The 15,202-nt window shown below is 41.2% G+C and overlaps 1 protein-coding gene across 2 annotated transcripts in view; it reads right to left on the bottom strand.

Moving 5' to 3' along the window:
• Positions 1 to 9,625: 9,625 nt before the first annotated feature.
• The window catches only part of LOC131694991 (uncharacterized), a 38,452-nt gene continuing 32,875 nt past the window's right edge, over positions 9,626 to 15,202 (bottom strand). Inside the window, exons 3-4 of one of the 2 annotated variants that reach the window (XM_058983531.1) lie at positions 12,359 to 12,685; positions 11,381 to 12,299 (exon numbers count right to left, since the gene is read on the bottom strand). In XM_058983531.1, the coding sequence (XP_058839514.1) occupies positions 11,517 to 12,299; positions 12,359 to 12,685 (1,110 nt within the window). In that variant the 3' untranslated portion in view covers positions 11,381 to 11,516. Of the gene's footprint in view, positions 11,123 to 11,380; positions 12,300 to 12,358; positions 12,686 to 15,202 lie in introns of those variants that run through there. The other variant, XM_058983530.1, reaches the window with a different exon arrangement.

Genomic DNA, 15,202 nt, shown 5'->3' with positions numbered 1-15,202 from the left:
TATCATCGTCGACACTTCTAAGTAGGTCAAGGCTTTAACAAGATTGGGCTGTTTTTACGAATGGTTGTGCTACTGTTCAGCAAAACCCTGGTTTCCTTGATGATATTCAGCACCCTGACAGGATAACCGAAGTTGAAAATAAAACCAACTCCTTTTTAGTAGAAGTTAAGCATTCAACAAGGCGTTCGCCTGCCCCAGATAAATTAATTGTATTTCACCGACCATCCCCGTTTAAACCACGCTCGTTCTCGTTATGGGGCATAATCGCGCTTCTCTCGAAGCAACAGATGTGACTGCAAAATGCTAAGCAATCTTTCACGTCAACCTGGATTCCGTCTCAACTTCCTGGTATTCCACATGAATTATTTCCGAGACGACATCAAACAAACGAAACTCATTAAATCATTACGATGCTCGGCGTGCTGTTTCGGTAGGAGGTATCACTTCGTCAACACCGTACACGATATCCAGCGAATCGTAAAATTCTGAAGGGTGACGGGATGGTAGCAGCCGACAAAAAACGCGCCTGAACTTGTTGTTAATCACGAAAGATGCTCGGAGGACCAGGATTGGGAAATCGTGACGCGACACTGGCGGGAAGGGCGAAATGGTTTTAAAAATTCATAAAGGACAATGAAATTTATTAAAACAATTATACGAGCTTCTGTCAACATAAGTCAATATTGTTGGATATAATCCGTGTGATCAGCTTCTCGTGAAAAGTACCGTCTGCCTTTTCCATTTTTCAGAGATGACTGAACCGATTTACACAAAATTAGTCTTAATGTTCGCTTTGACTGCTAGCTGGTATTAAATTTATTCGCAATGTAAAGTGTGGGCAAAGTTGCTTTCACAGCGAAACATTAAAATTACTCAATCTATCAATATGAGCGGTGCAACCAATTGAAACGCCATAATTAATAGGAATAGGAAAGTTAGATTAGGCATCGAGCGCATCATTTTTAGCGTATAGTAAGGGGAAAATTTAGTAAAAATTGTATTTTTAATGCAAACTAATTTAATCTCTTTTTGTCTTGCTCATATAGAAAGGTTATGTAATCGCTCTAAATACCGAATTTTTAATCGAGACCTGAAGAAACAAATTGTGTGAAAAATTGTGGTACTTTCTTTTTTAATTTAAATTTATTTTTCGACGGTCTCTGTCCGCATTGACTACTTATAACCGACGCCATAAAAGCTATATCACCCATCGAGACCCTGGGTATTGGCCTATCAAGATACGGACCGGAACCTACGGCTTTACTTCGCTTCAGAAGGACGACGTGACCAGAGAGATTTTTCGACTCAGAAAATCCCAACGACCTTGGCTAGGATTGAACCCAGACCCATGGAGAATAAGTAGTCATGGTTACTCTTCCCCGTGTTGGTACATTTCTTAGAACAGTTTTATGTATCAATATCAAAAGTTTGATGAGCCCTCAAGCCTGAACCAAATTAAAAAACTACTCTTTAAATGTTGTGTTGTATGACTTTTTTTTGGATTAATGGTCTAGCAATCGGTTCAATGTTAGCTACTGAGGAGGAGAATTCGAAACACTAACGTAAATATCTGGATAAACATGTGAAAAGGCATATCGCAAAGGAGAGCCTCTCTGTGTTTACTTTCTCTTTTGATTATTACTGCGTTATCATCAAACTTTCCTACATTGTTTCAATAAAATTTAATATTTAATATCGAAAGACGCTGATGTCGTCTAGCATATTATGCTAAGAGTCAAGAAGCAAGCGTAAAACCGGCCTAGTTATTGACGGAAGAGAAAGTAAACACAGAGAGGCTTGCGTTTGCGATATGTCCTTTTCACATGTTTATTCAGGTATTACTTTACTCTTTGAATTTTTTTTCGATAAGTACATGACGCTTTGAGTACAGCAAGTGTGACGAATAATTGAACAACGCTCTATTTATTAAAATAAACAAAATGCCATCCTTTCCTCTCCATTTATCTTTCACATTCACGTAGTAAAGTTTAGAAAAAAGGCCTATTCTTAAATTTAGTTTTTTAATAATTTATTCTTAAATTTAATACAAAAATAGAGTAAAATGGATCTCCGTTATAAATCAGATATCTGCATATGGTGAAAAGTTTACTGTTTCGATAACAGAAAGAAAGCTTTAGAAAATCAATGAGTACATATAATAAAAGCTATCAAATGTGAGAGTATACATCGCGCAAACTCACCTTTTGAGAGGTGAGCTTTTTGTCGATATAAAAGCTTATCGAGCTTCGGAAGGCCAGCATACCGACAGCGATGACCGCAATGTCATTAAGGGGAGGTAAGGTATTTTCGATGAGTACAAAAACCATTTTTAATATTTTTTGATGATCCAGAGAGTTAGTTTATTCAACTAATTTTTTCCTAAATTTTCATCACAAAATATTGAAAATTGTGACAGGGAATGTCCAGAGGAGCCTCGAAAAAATGCGGTGTATATCATAACTCAAAACAAACTGGACCAATCGTTCTGAAATGTTGCACAGTTGAATGGCTGGTGTCCAAAAGAAGCTAACCCCACATTGTGTCTTAAGTAAATGTTATATTGTAGCTCACATATCGGTGAACTCGATATAATACTACTTTTAGTTGAATTGTATTGCATGTTGACGTTTCGACCCAAACGGTCGTTCGTGAAGATGAGTGCCGCTCACATACTTGCTATGTAAGGCTATATTCTAGCTAATATATATTTCTTGCAAGACTGTATATTGGTGAGCGTATTTTTTCGAAAATTCCAGTGAAAGTGTCATGTCTTTACATTGAAAAACGGTACATTGTGGTAGGAAAATCAAAGAAAAGTGGAATCAATTACTATCTTTTGTTATAAAGTTGTGGTGTCTTCGGAAAAGATGCTGTATGGCACATAGCGCTTTATTTCGTCGAATCATACTAGCTCGGAATTCAGTCGCTAGGGCGGCGCTGTTATTGACTTTTTAATAAAGCTAGATAGAAATGTGGTGTGTTCGAGAAAGTTGTAGGTCCCATCATTTTAAATATTACTTCTGAAGACCCAAACTTTGTAGGTCCTGTATGTTTCGAGATAGAACATGCTCTGGTTAAACATTTTACTTACAGATTAAGTTTTCAAAAAATGCGCCATATTTCGAAGAATGTAGGACCTACAATGTTTCTTTTTTCAGAAGATATACTTATAATTACCTGATCTACAACTCTGTCTTAGGTACCATCTTTCTATCTCGTTCCATTAAAAAGTTGACAACAGCGCCGCCCAAGCGACTGAATTCCGAACTAAGGCTACATCTATAAATGGCTTAGCAATTTTCGAGTGATTTTTAACACCCCCTCCCCCATCGTAGCATTTCGTTACAAACCTCTAAATAGCCCCTGGTAATTACGTAGCTTGACGGTAACACTCCCCCCCCCCCCTTGTCCCCGCAAAAAATAAAAAAAAATTAAAAACGATGTTAGTTAGATGAAACGGGTAAGGTTGTCGTGACATCAGGTCAACTCCTATTCTCCTTTAAAAAAGCTACGTAGCATGACATAACCTCCTACTTCCTGTCGTCACACATCACCACAAAATACAAAACTCCCCCTTCCCCATATAATGCAACGTCATTTATGGATGGACCCTAACATGAAATTATCAAATAAAGCGCTCGATGCCCTGCAACAACTTTACCAAAGACACCATAACTCTAAAATGAAAGATAAAGGACGTGTGAATTGTGGGTTACCCCATTTTGGATGCTAGGTACCCCCGAGGATACCCCCTCGAATTACGAAAATGCTCGTCAATTGAAACATAATTCATGTAATAATCTTACTTTTTCTTGACAACATGGGCCAATGAACCCCTAATAAAATCGTTTGCTTTTAACTTTTTTCCTTTTTTTTATTTCGACTATGTTAGTCACATTTTCTTTTTTACGTTTTAACGACATTCAATTAGCTAGAGATTACTGGGTAGGGAAAGTTATGAAACTTGGAGCCATAGTACTCAAGTGAGAGCAAGGATGTGAAGTAAACAGATCGGAAAACTAGAAGTGACAGGGTCATTAGAACAGGCTTAATATCGTACGGGCTTAATCTTTGCCTTCTGATAATGAGGGTCGAGCTTAGGCAGAATAACTACGTCTCTGTGAGTTCACTAACATGTGTCCTGATAAAGGTAGACGTATCTATCTTTACCGTGACAACCGGTAAAGTTTTTAACAATAAAAACAATGCTAATTTAGAAATGCGAAAGCATTTTTTGCAAATGTGGGTTAGTCCCTTTTGGACACCAGCCATTCAAATGCCCGAGGTTCTTCAAATCTCCTCAAGGGCACACAAATTATCCTTGACTCCTTTTCTCAAATTTGGGGCAAATATATGGTTGATTGGTGTAGATACTTACAATCACACTTTCACAAAGACATTTGAAATATTTTTTTATGATTTTACAAACGATTGACTTCATGACGGCCTCAAAATGTTTTGATAGGGCGGAGTGTACTACGAAAATAACATAATTTCTTCTGTACCTGTCTAAGACGACATAGTAAAAGATGCCAAATCCGGCCGAGAAAGTATCGAGACTTTGTGAGACCTCAAGAGGTGCACAGTCACTTTAGGAGGCTTCCGAGTAGATTTATCCGTTGACGGTTCCACATATGAAGATAAATTAAATATTTGTCACATCTGCGGATCGCTTGCCAAACAAGGATTTTACAGCGAACATCTCCCACTTCCTGTGTAGCTTCCTCGTACTAGATTTGTCTCCGTGTTCTGGTTGCGCTTCTGTTCGGTGCCTTTCGAATTTTGAATCCACCTTTTCACGGCGGTCTAAATTGTAGAAATCAAAATAAACTCTCAACTGTCCATAGGATCTTGTTGACGCAGCTTGCTGCTGCGTGTTGAGATCCTCTTCCTTGGTGGTGAAAATTTAAGTGCGTTGTCTGCCGCACTTTGAGGGTCATTCGGTCCGTCTTCTCTCGCGTTTTCGTTCATGTCCATGTCGTCATCGGTAGTGCATTCATGATACTCATGGTCGGATGTTCTTGTTTGTTTCTTGCACTTCCGGCTCGCTGCTGTAAATCCTTCTTCATCGGTGTTTGAATCTTTATTGGTGCTGTTGGTTGTTGGTTTGGAGACATTTGCAGTAAGCGTTGTTACTTCGATGTTGGCAATGGCAGTTGATTTAGTGGAACTGTACCCGATCGTTGTTGACCTGGTGTTTGTTACTGCCCGGTCCGCCGTCGTTGGTTTACCATACGACTGCCTGAGATAGACAAGTAGGAGGGAATAGGTTTTGTCGGACGCATTCTCACTACACGGACGCCGTTGCCAAGTCCTGGGAAGAAATTCCTCCAAGTATCTTCTTTAACACTATCCACCTCTCCGTATTTTGGCATGAGTTTTTTGATAGCGGTGGAACTAGTACGTGGTGCCAGGTCATGTAGCTTTATTTCAATACTGTCATTATCAATATAAGTTGGGATGTTGTATAAAGTGTCATTACATTCGACGGCGTGTTTCAAGTAGTTCAAGGAAGCGAATGATTCTGCTTGGCTAATGTTTTTGAACGTAATCAGTACCGCATGACGTAAATGATGGAATTGCACGCCGCTAATTTCTGCTATGTTGAGCTTCATGTTCACCTTCAACAATTGCTCCACATAAACATCAGCGTGCTCAGTTACGAAAACAGCATAAAACACATCACGGAATAAGAATTTTTTTAATGTCTAGACAACGTTCTATGGGAGGACAGTAACACCGCTTTACTTCATCATTCCTTCTTCTACTGCAACACCCTTTATCTTCAAACAACGTCATGTAACATGAAGGTCAGATTACCAAATTTTAATTTTGTCTGAATACTGCCAATTATATCATACAAATGAGAAATGGAATGCAATATATTTTATTCCAACCTTTCAAATATCACGTTGCCTTTCAAAAAGCCATTACAATGTGGCTAATTTTGAAAAACTTAGATTAAAATATGAATCGTCTCTGTGATATGATGCTTTAGAAAAATCGTTCAAGCTTAGTGAGAATTACCACGGCCTCAGTTGTTCTACGCCAGGTGAAGTTGTATGTGTACAAATGCCGTTAAAACTCGTGTCTTAATCGGATATGCCCTATTCGCAGCCGGGTAAGCGCTCGTTGATCAGTCGAGCTCTCACGGTCTTTCCACTTTGCCATGTCAAATTTAATTTTTCGGAGCTTAACTTCAGTGGACGCTGACCAACGACGGTACAATTGGTTTCGAATATCTGTTTTGATGTGCTTGACGGCGTCTGCCCCCGGAACAGATACAGCTAATAGAGCGATGTTCCTCGCTTCTTCTGCGAGTCTGTCAAGCCTTCTCGTTTCCGCGGATACCAGCGTAACTTGGAATACAGCAAATCTTGATTGAACGACTTCGTAGCAGGTTTTCAATTTTCTGGATCCTCGAGCCATCAGTGTAGACGATTGTTGAACGGCTGAATTGTTAGCGAATATGTCTATCTGGACTACAGTTTGGAGAATGAGGAGATCTAACGGTAGAGTACCTGTTTCGGCCATAATGGCTATGATCGGACTGGTGACGTATGCTCCAGATGCGTATCTGATCATCTTGTTGTGTGTAGGTGCCAGGGTTTGGATGACAGCATCTCCTCCCCTACTAACGAGTCCGATGCCATGCGAAAGTCGAGAAGTAACAATTACGGATCTAATAAAGATGAGCGTTGACCACGGGGTAGCTTGGCAGCGATCATCTTCAGGATGCGCAACCTAGATTCGCATGCCTTCTTCGTCAATTTGCAGGGCGCTAAGAAGTTGAGTGGTCCATCGATGGTGACACCGAGAGTTTTCATGCGTGTTGCAATAAAAGATGCTGGATTGCGTTGCAGATATCGTAAATCCAACACTTCTCGCCCATTTATGGACGGCTTTTACTGCTGACTGAAGCTTTTGAAAAAGGGGCTGGTCTTTCTTCCCTTAAACTACGAGTAGGATATCGTCGGTGTACAACAAGATCTTCACTGTGCTCGGAATCATGCGAAAGAAGAGTTGAATAGCTACAATAAACAAGAGCACTGAACCTTGTGGTACTCCGTTTTCAGCGGATGCGACGTCCTTTAACTTCTACACCAACCTAGAACTATCTTTCTGCCAGGAAACTGTTCAGCACGTTGATCATTCTACCGCGTATCTGCAATATCTGCAGTGTTCATAAGATGCCATACCTCCAGGTGGACAAGTCAAGCGACGCTATCAAACAGTGCTCGTCACGGTCGGGTAATGACCTATCCAACTGCGAAAAGTATGTATCAGTACCTTGAACGGACCTAAAGGCATGTTGTTGTTTGTCGAGACGCCCGTTCGACTCTAGTTCGGTGGTCAACCATCGGTTGACTATCCGCTTGAAAATCTTCGCCATGCAGCTCGTTAAAGTGATTCGGAATTGGTACGATGATTCTAGCTTTGGAATTGGAACGATGATTCTAGTTCGCCAACAGGGCGGGAATACGCCATATTCTGTTGAAGAGTTCCAACATGGCAGTTTTCATCGACAATGGCAGTCGCTGAAGTATTGAATAACCGCTGTGATGTTGTGCCAGTTCTTCAGCTACTTCTTCAGCCTTATCTGTGCAGCCACTGGACCGCTTGATGACAGTTTGTGGATGGTGACATATCCCTCTCAACTTGTTCACTGTCTGCCACATCTCCGCCGTAGTGGAACTTGCAAATATCGCGACGAATTCTTCCCACGATCGGTGCTTGACGCCATGGATCGACTTTATTGCGACTGCCCGCGCCTCTTGGAATCATTTTAGTACATTAGCTTTTCGTGGGTCTTCTACCTGAATACGCCTTAGTGATCTCAGTGTTCTTCTTCTCATTTTGACGACCGCTATAACCTCCGGACACCACGACGGAACCGCTTTTGGACCGACTCTGCCGGTTATACGGGGTACACAACTTTTGCTGCTTTAATCAAATGATCAGTGAAACAGTCGATTGGTATTTCGACACCCGGTCGAATAGCGCTGGCGGTCAGACGTTCGTAAGTTGTCGTAGACCATTTCTGTCTTTTCATTGGGGTATGTGACAGTCCGGGAGTGGAAACGAGAGTGGGAAAATGGTCATTGTTATGGGTGTCCGGGAGAGTTTGCTAAATAAATTTCGAGGCTGCAATTTCAGAGCAGATCGAGAGGTCAATTGCTGAAGTGACACCGGTAGCTGGATCAATCCGACTATGCGATCCGTCGTTGAGAATGACTAGTCTGTCCAACAACGTTTTCTCGGCGATAAAGTTGGCTAGTGCGGTAGATTTATTGGAACCCCAGCGAACACGGTGTGCGTTGAAGTCACCCAGTACAAGCACCGGACGTGTGAGCTGCTCAAAGAGATCACCCAGCTGTTCTTGATACTATTGAGTACTGGGAGGGACGTAGATCGACACCACCATCATTTGATGCGGCAGTTGTATCCTAACAGCGATTGCTTGAATATTGCCACCGACCTCAAGTCTCTCGAAGGGTACACCATCCCGAATGGCGAGCCCTACCCCTTGTTACCACTATGGGCGACTCCCACTCTGAAGTAGTAAAGTATAGTTGTTACCGACGAAATCTGCTGAAATCACTCGGTTTTCCAGCTTTGTTTCTTGTAACGCTATCAAGCTCGATTCGTATTGGGCGATCAGCTGCTTAAGGTCACTGATATTGGAACGCAGGCCCCGAATGTTCCACAGCAGTACGAAACTTTTGCTATCGCGACTGATGATCGTAGCTGACGAAGACGATGTTGATGGTGAACGTCTATGAGTTTGTGTTGACTCGCCGACAGGGTTCCTCGACGTGGTTGGGAGATCGGTGTTCTGGAACTGCTGCAAAACTTATTAAAATGGGTGCAAAATTACTTGGATTTGCCAATCTAGATCAATAACGACTAACTAAAGAGCTGCCTCTGACCCTATCCCTTCTCAAAAAAGTGATGTTAACCATCTTAGCCAAGTCACTCCCAACGATTTATCATATCACCTTTAAACTGAAACGATCAGTGCGGTTGTCCTCGTTTCTTCCTCCTTCAGGACGGATCCGTTAGTTAGATTCTTCATTAAATAAAAAAATTACTTTTCGTATAATTTTGAAACATCTTCAAACCAGACTCTGCAGTGTCCAAAGATTAATGTTGACAAGAAAAATTCTAAAGAATAACTTAATTGTTTTCCTAGATGATCAATACTGGTTATGTGAGGGTTAGAATAGAATAGAATAAATAGATTCTTATGCTGGAGAATCTCAATCCGATTTTTACACATGAAGTTTTATAGCTTCATTGAACGTCTCATGGGCGGCGAGACCAGGTATAAAAACGTTAACGACTCATACACTTTTTTACCGAGGATATAGCAAAAATGGCGATAGCGTTAAGTTCATATTTTGCAACATACGACGGTTAGCTTCCGGAAGTTTTCAACTTCCAGCAATGAAACGAATCTTAACCACTGGATCGCAAAAAATGCAATCAATAGAGACACTAGTGTATCTCAGTACCCATATGACCACTGTGCACTGCAAACTATTGTCAACGTTGAGTTATATTTCCCTGATGTGCTGCAATCGAACCGACGATACGGGACATACAAATCTAGTAAACATACTCATACTCTTCGAAAGGGTGCGAATTTTATTGGTTCTGGAAGATGATAAAATGGAATTGAATAATTGTGTAATGCTGTTCATCACTATAAATCTATCAGCCTATATACACATCATAGCCTAAACTACTAAAATAAACTAAACAAAAAGCAAAAAGTCTTTTTATACTCCATGATGCGTTACCTAAATTACGCCAATAACGGAAACTCCTCTAAACTCTAATCGTCTTGTGTAAATTAGTTTAAATACTTGAACTTAATCTAGTGAGTTCTGTGTTGCATATCTCCGTCTATTTAGCTATTTCCAGTATACCGAGTACAATTTGAACCTATCAACCTAAATAAAAGAGAGCAAGAAAACTACGCATCCAAATCTATCACTTCATCTTTGATGCTAACATACGGATGCAGCATCTGGGGCAGAATGTCCGGTTCCTCTTCCTCTTCCTCATCCATTCTCGCTCGTTTTATAGAAAACTCCTCGTACGGATAGTTGTTACTGTCGGAGTTCTCTCCGCCGTAAAAAGTCGAATTATCCAAACTGGATCGACTGCTGTCGTTCAGCTGTTGCTGCTGAGACTGCGACAGTTGCTGCTGCTGCTGATGCGAGAAGTGCATTTTGATTACGTGTTTCGAAAAGTTTGAGATCACGAACCGATCGCCCTTCTTGGTAGGCAGCTTGGACACCTTGATTTGAACTGCACACATCGGGCACTTTATAAAGGCATTGTAGCCGTTCAGTTCGTACGTCACGTTGATCATCTCGTCCGTTAGCTGCAGTTTAATCGGTTGTTTGTCACTCCACATTTCGATCAATTTGATGATGATGTTTTGGATTTTCCTGACCCGAGCCTCGTCGCTGAGTGGTGGATAGACGGTAGCTTGCTCAAAGGCAAAAGGCGGGTTCTTGGTGGAAATGGTTTTCACATCAGGTATGTGGTCCTGTAAGATCTCCGGTGGTTGGTTTGCAAGCTCTTGTTGCTGCTGGTGCTGTTGCAGCTGCAATTGCTGCATCAAAGCTCGCTGCTCTCGCAGTTCCCGTACCAGACTAATATCGGTGACACGTTCCGGCGGCGGCCGTTCAACCCTCTCAACTCGCTCGACCCGTTCAACACGCTCGACCTGTGGTCGCTCCATTCTGTTGTTCATAACCGGTTCCAACCGTTGCATTTCGCTAGCCGCATTAGTGTAGTTCAGGTAGGCACTCATTTGCATCAGCAGCTTCCGGTGACCGGGCACAAGCCGGAACTCCCGGGCTGGATCGTTGCAGAAGATGTGGAAATAGAACTGCGTCGAAGGTACCAGATGAATTAGCTCCTCCCGGGCGAAGCGTTCCATGTCGACGAAGTCATCGTCGTTCAGATTCCGAAGGCTGCTCTCCTGCTCGTAACCGCACATTTTCAGCAGATTCTTGAGGTAGATCGGTATCGGTCCACACACCCGTTCGATGCGGGGCCAGTTGATCGCGATTGGCTTCTGGGATGACGCCTTGGAGAGCTGGTCCTGAAAATACGAGAAAGGAGACGAGGATTAGTGGCTGTGTTAATTGTTGGTAGTGATTAAGTTTAGTCGTCGCTTAGCACACAATATACGAACGATAGAAGTATTCAATATTTGCATCTAACTGAAGGTTGGTCTCAAAATTTTAGTTGAGTTCGTCTGAAATACAACTGATTTTTCCCAATGCGAAGAGATGTGTTCTGCATTTCTCATCATTTCAGTACTCTTTGCATTATGTTATTCTCACATTAAACTGCTTTATTACAAGTATCAAATGCGTCATCAATGTGTTATCTTAATATATTATGGCCCTGAAGAAGTAAATTGTAAACTACGGCATAGAATAATTGATTAGCAATCATAGAATTATCCTTCACTTAAAAATAAAACTATTCGTTCAAATTTCTCCATTCACTGCAGCTGTTCCTGTACCATCTGGCAATCCACTACTGCTTCCAGGAACGACTGCGGCGGCCGCAGCTGTCTTATGTTTGTTGTATTTCAGTTTGGAAGGTCTGTTCTTATGTTTTGAGACAGTCCTTTTCGCTTCCAACCTCTGCTTGCTGTTTTTCACAACTCGCTTGAAGAACGTGTCGCACTCGATTCCGGTAAAGTCTTTATCCGCTAATAGGATTAACTTCAGAAACAGCGCGCGAAATCGTGTGTAGAACTTCAAGGCAACTTTTCCATTTGGCTCCGATCGCATCATGGTTGGGTTCTTCGTACTACTATCCGGTACCCTGATGTGGCCAGTCCACGAACATTGCAGTAAGAAGTGTCGCGTTACGAAGTAATCTATCAACCGGTAGCAGCAATCCATTCCGTTGGCCTTGCCGTTGGTTCCACAGACGAAACTCATTCCGTTGATGTGTCTTCGCATGTTACCCTCATCTTTCAATAACTCTTCCAGTGCGTTCAGATCTTCCACGGAGTTTACCGGTTGAATGGTGCACCCAGTGTTATCCACTGGCGTGTTGGTATTCTGTGGAGTACTAGCAACCTGGACAACTTGTTCCTGTGAGACATTGTCGATGTAGGTCACAGCTCTAAACATTAACTGTTGCATTTCAGCTAGAGTGTCCAACATCCTGTTCTGGTTTCTTAAAATTGTTTCAAATGCGTAGTTTGACCTCTGGTCTGTGATGTCGAGGAAGGATCTTCCAGCCGCAGGATGTTCCATCTGAAAAAAAAACAGACAATTGAATTCTTGTAGTATATTTCTATCTTTCGCATACGTACCAGTTCATTTCCGTCGTTGAATACTGCTTCGTTCCGAAGTTGCTGTGGCTGACAGTTAAAGGTTGGTGGCGCAGCCGGGATAATGTCATGTATGTCGACCGACGGAAGTGCAAACGAGCCTCTTTGGTCGGCATCCAGCTCCATATCGGTTCCATCACGACCGATAACTTCTTTTTTTACAACACAGCACATAGGATGCAGATTCTGATTCGATGGGGTTGTTCCGTTCTGCACAAATTGATGCTGATGCTGTGGTTGCTGTTGATGCCCATGCTCCAACAGGTTGTCCCGGTTCCGATTGCCTGTCCGATCTTGGATCTCGGTGCGCTTGAAGAGATCGGACGGTAACGCACAAACAAAAACAATATTTGAAACTCGCGGCCATGGATGGTACGATTTGTGTTTGACTGGCAGAATGTTTCTTATCGCAACGCTGTTTTATCTTATCTGTACGATCTACTATTCAAAAGCGGACCCTACACGTTCAATATATTGAATATTTCATGGAATTCCCATCAATGCGTCAGTCCCATTTGAAGACACGGGCAAAAATATTGCCAATAAAAATATTGTCAAGACTGCTTCAATGCGTCAATCCCATTTAGCGGACCCTACACGAGCAGAAATATTGACAATAAACCAATAATTGATCAATATATTGATCGTGTTAGGGCATTTTGAAAATATTGAATCTGTAGAATTTAAATGGGATTGACATATTGAAGCAGTCTTGACAATATTTTATTGACAATATTCTTGTCTCGTGTAGGGTCCGCTTTTGATTTCTACATGATCAATATTTTCAAGATACCCTTAAGCGGACCCTACACGAGACGGCAATATTTTTATTGACAATATTCTTGTCCCGTGTAGGGTCCGCTTTACGATTGTGGGTGGTATACTTCTGAATGTACTTAATATGCTTGACTCTTGAATACATTAGCTTTGTTCCAGTACCAGGAGAAACTGAAAGTATTCCTGAGCAAACAGGCGTTCCTGTATTCTCTTCTACTTATCTACTTCTGGTAGCAAACCGGAGTAAAAGAAGCAAGTATTTTTTGCTCCGGTGCAACTTCCGTGTACTGGAGCAATCCAGCAACCCAAACGGAAGCTATTTAAGATTGTATAGCTATTTCCCAGTAAGCCATTCTCCAGAATTCCATCTCCCAGAATATACCATTCCACAGGAAGTAATTTCCCAGAATGTACCATTCCCTAGTAGGTCATTATCCAGAATGACCCATTCCCCAGGACAATCCCCAGAAAAGTTAATGTTTTGCCCCATTTCCCAGAAAAGTTAATGTTTTTATTCATTTTTTGTGGTGAAGCCAAAGGTGCATTACCTAATTAAAGGAACTGATGCAGTGTAACGCTGCTGAGGATGTGCCATCGAAAACGGCGGCCCCTTGCAAGCAAACCCGTTATCCACTCGTATAAGCAGTTTACTTGAGTATAGGGATTAGTTCCTTCTGTCAAACATGAGAAGTTATTTGAATCTTTATGCCAAATAACTCTTGCACGCAAACTTGTGATCTTTTCGTTTGCCCGGTTTATTAAAACATAGGTCCTTCTTTCGAGCTTTCTTTCTTTTGCGCCACTGGTATATGCGCAAGTATACGGGTGATAGACCACTAGTGAAAGTGTTCCAGGGGCTGGAGGGTTAACTAATTTGTCAATGAGTGGTTGAAACCATGGATAAAAGGTGGAGCTAGTGTTTTTGCCAAATTGGCGGATCGATATTTTATTGGGGAATACATCATAGTGTCTGTTAGTCTGTGCTTATACTACACGACTGTTATGTCAAATGGCCAACTACCATACAATGTCTTAAGCGGACCCTACACGAGACAGAAATATTGTCAATAAAATTATTGACAAGACTGCTGCAATACATCAATCCCATTTGAATTCTACAGAATCAATATTTTCAGAATGTGCTTACACGATCAATATATTGATCAATAATTGGTTTATTGTCAATATTTCTGCTCGTGTAGGGTCCGCTTTATGTCAAACGGACCCTACACGAGCAGAAATATTGACAATAAACTAATTATTGATCAATATATTGATCGTGTAAGTACATTTTGAAAATATTGATCCTGTAGAATTCAAATGGGATTGACGTATTGAAGCAGTCTTGACAATAGTTTTATTGACAATACTCTTGTTTCGTGTAGGGTCCGCTTAAGGTCAACTTGAAAATATTGATTCTGTAGAATTTAAATGGGATTGATGGATTGAAGCTGTCTTATCAATATATTTATTGACAATATTTCTGTCCCGTGTAGAGCTTCAGACTCTATGTCGAAGAAGATAGTCTTGCACAAAAGTTGTTGTGTTGTTATGTTGGTACTGATTGTTTATAATATGAATACATTTTATAAAACAAGTACTCTTCTTTTCAACATGAGTTGTTCTTTTGAGTTTAATTTTTGAAACATTTGTTTTGATACACTTTTAAAGTTCGGCAATTTTTTTTTCAGATTTTAAAGATAAAGACTGCTTCTTATTTGATGCCTTTCATCAATCGTGTTCATATGACGGTAAAATGATTGAAGACGTTCTTGGTTACAACGAAAATTCCACCTTTCAAGCCACAGATACAGAGAGACTGCCAAATTGAATATTTCATACAGAACTCCAATAACACTCCTGTTTGTGACACCGGAGCGGTTTTAATTCCACTAGAAACCGCTAGCAACTATTTTGTCGTCCCTGTGACTTCCGGCTTGCGATTCTCTCCAATCCAGATGGTCCAAGCAAAAATTAATCTTTCAAATTTTTGCTCGCATTTTTCGAAAATCTGAACTCCGAAGTGTCCATTTCATCTTTCACCAACGT

This window comes from Topomyia yanbarensis, unplaced genomic scaffold, assembly GCF_030247195.1.
Source record: "Topomyia yanbarensis strain Yona2022 unplaced genomic scaffold, ASM3024719v1 HiC_scaffold_223, whole genome shotgun sequence".
Taxonomy (NCBI): Eukaryota; Metazoa; Arthropoda; class Insecta; order Diptera; family Culicidae; genus Topomyia; species Topomyia yanbarensis.
This window is presented reverse-complemented; position numbering and strand designations above follow the sequence as displayed.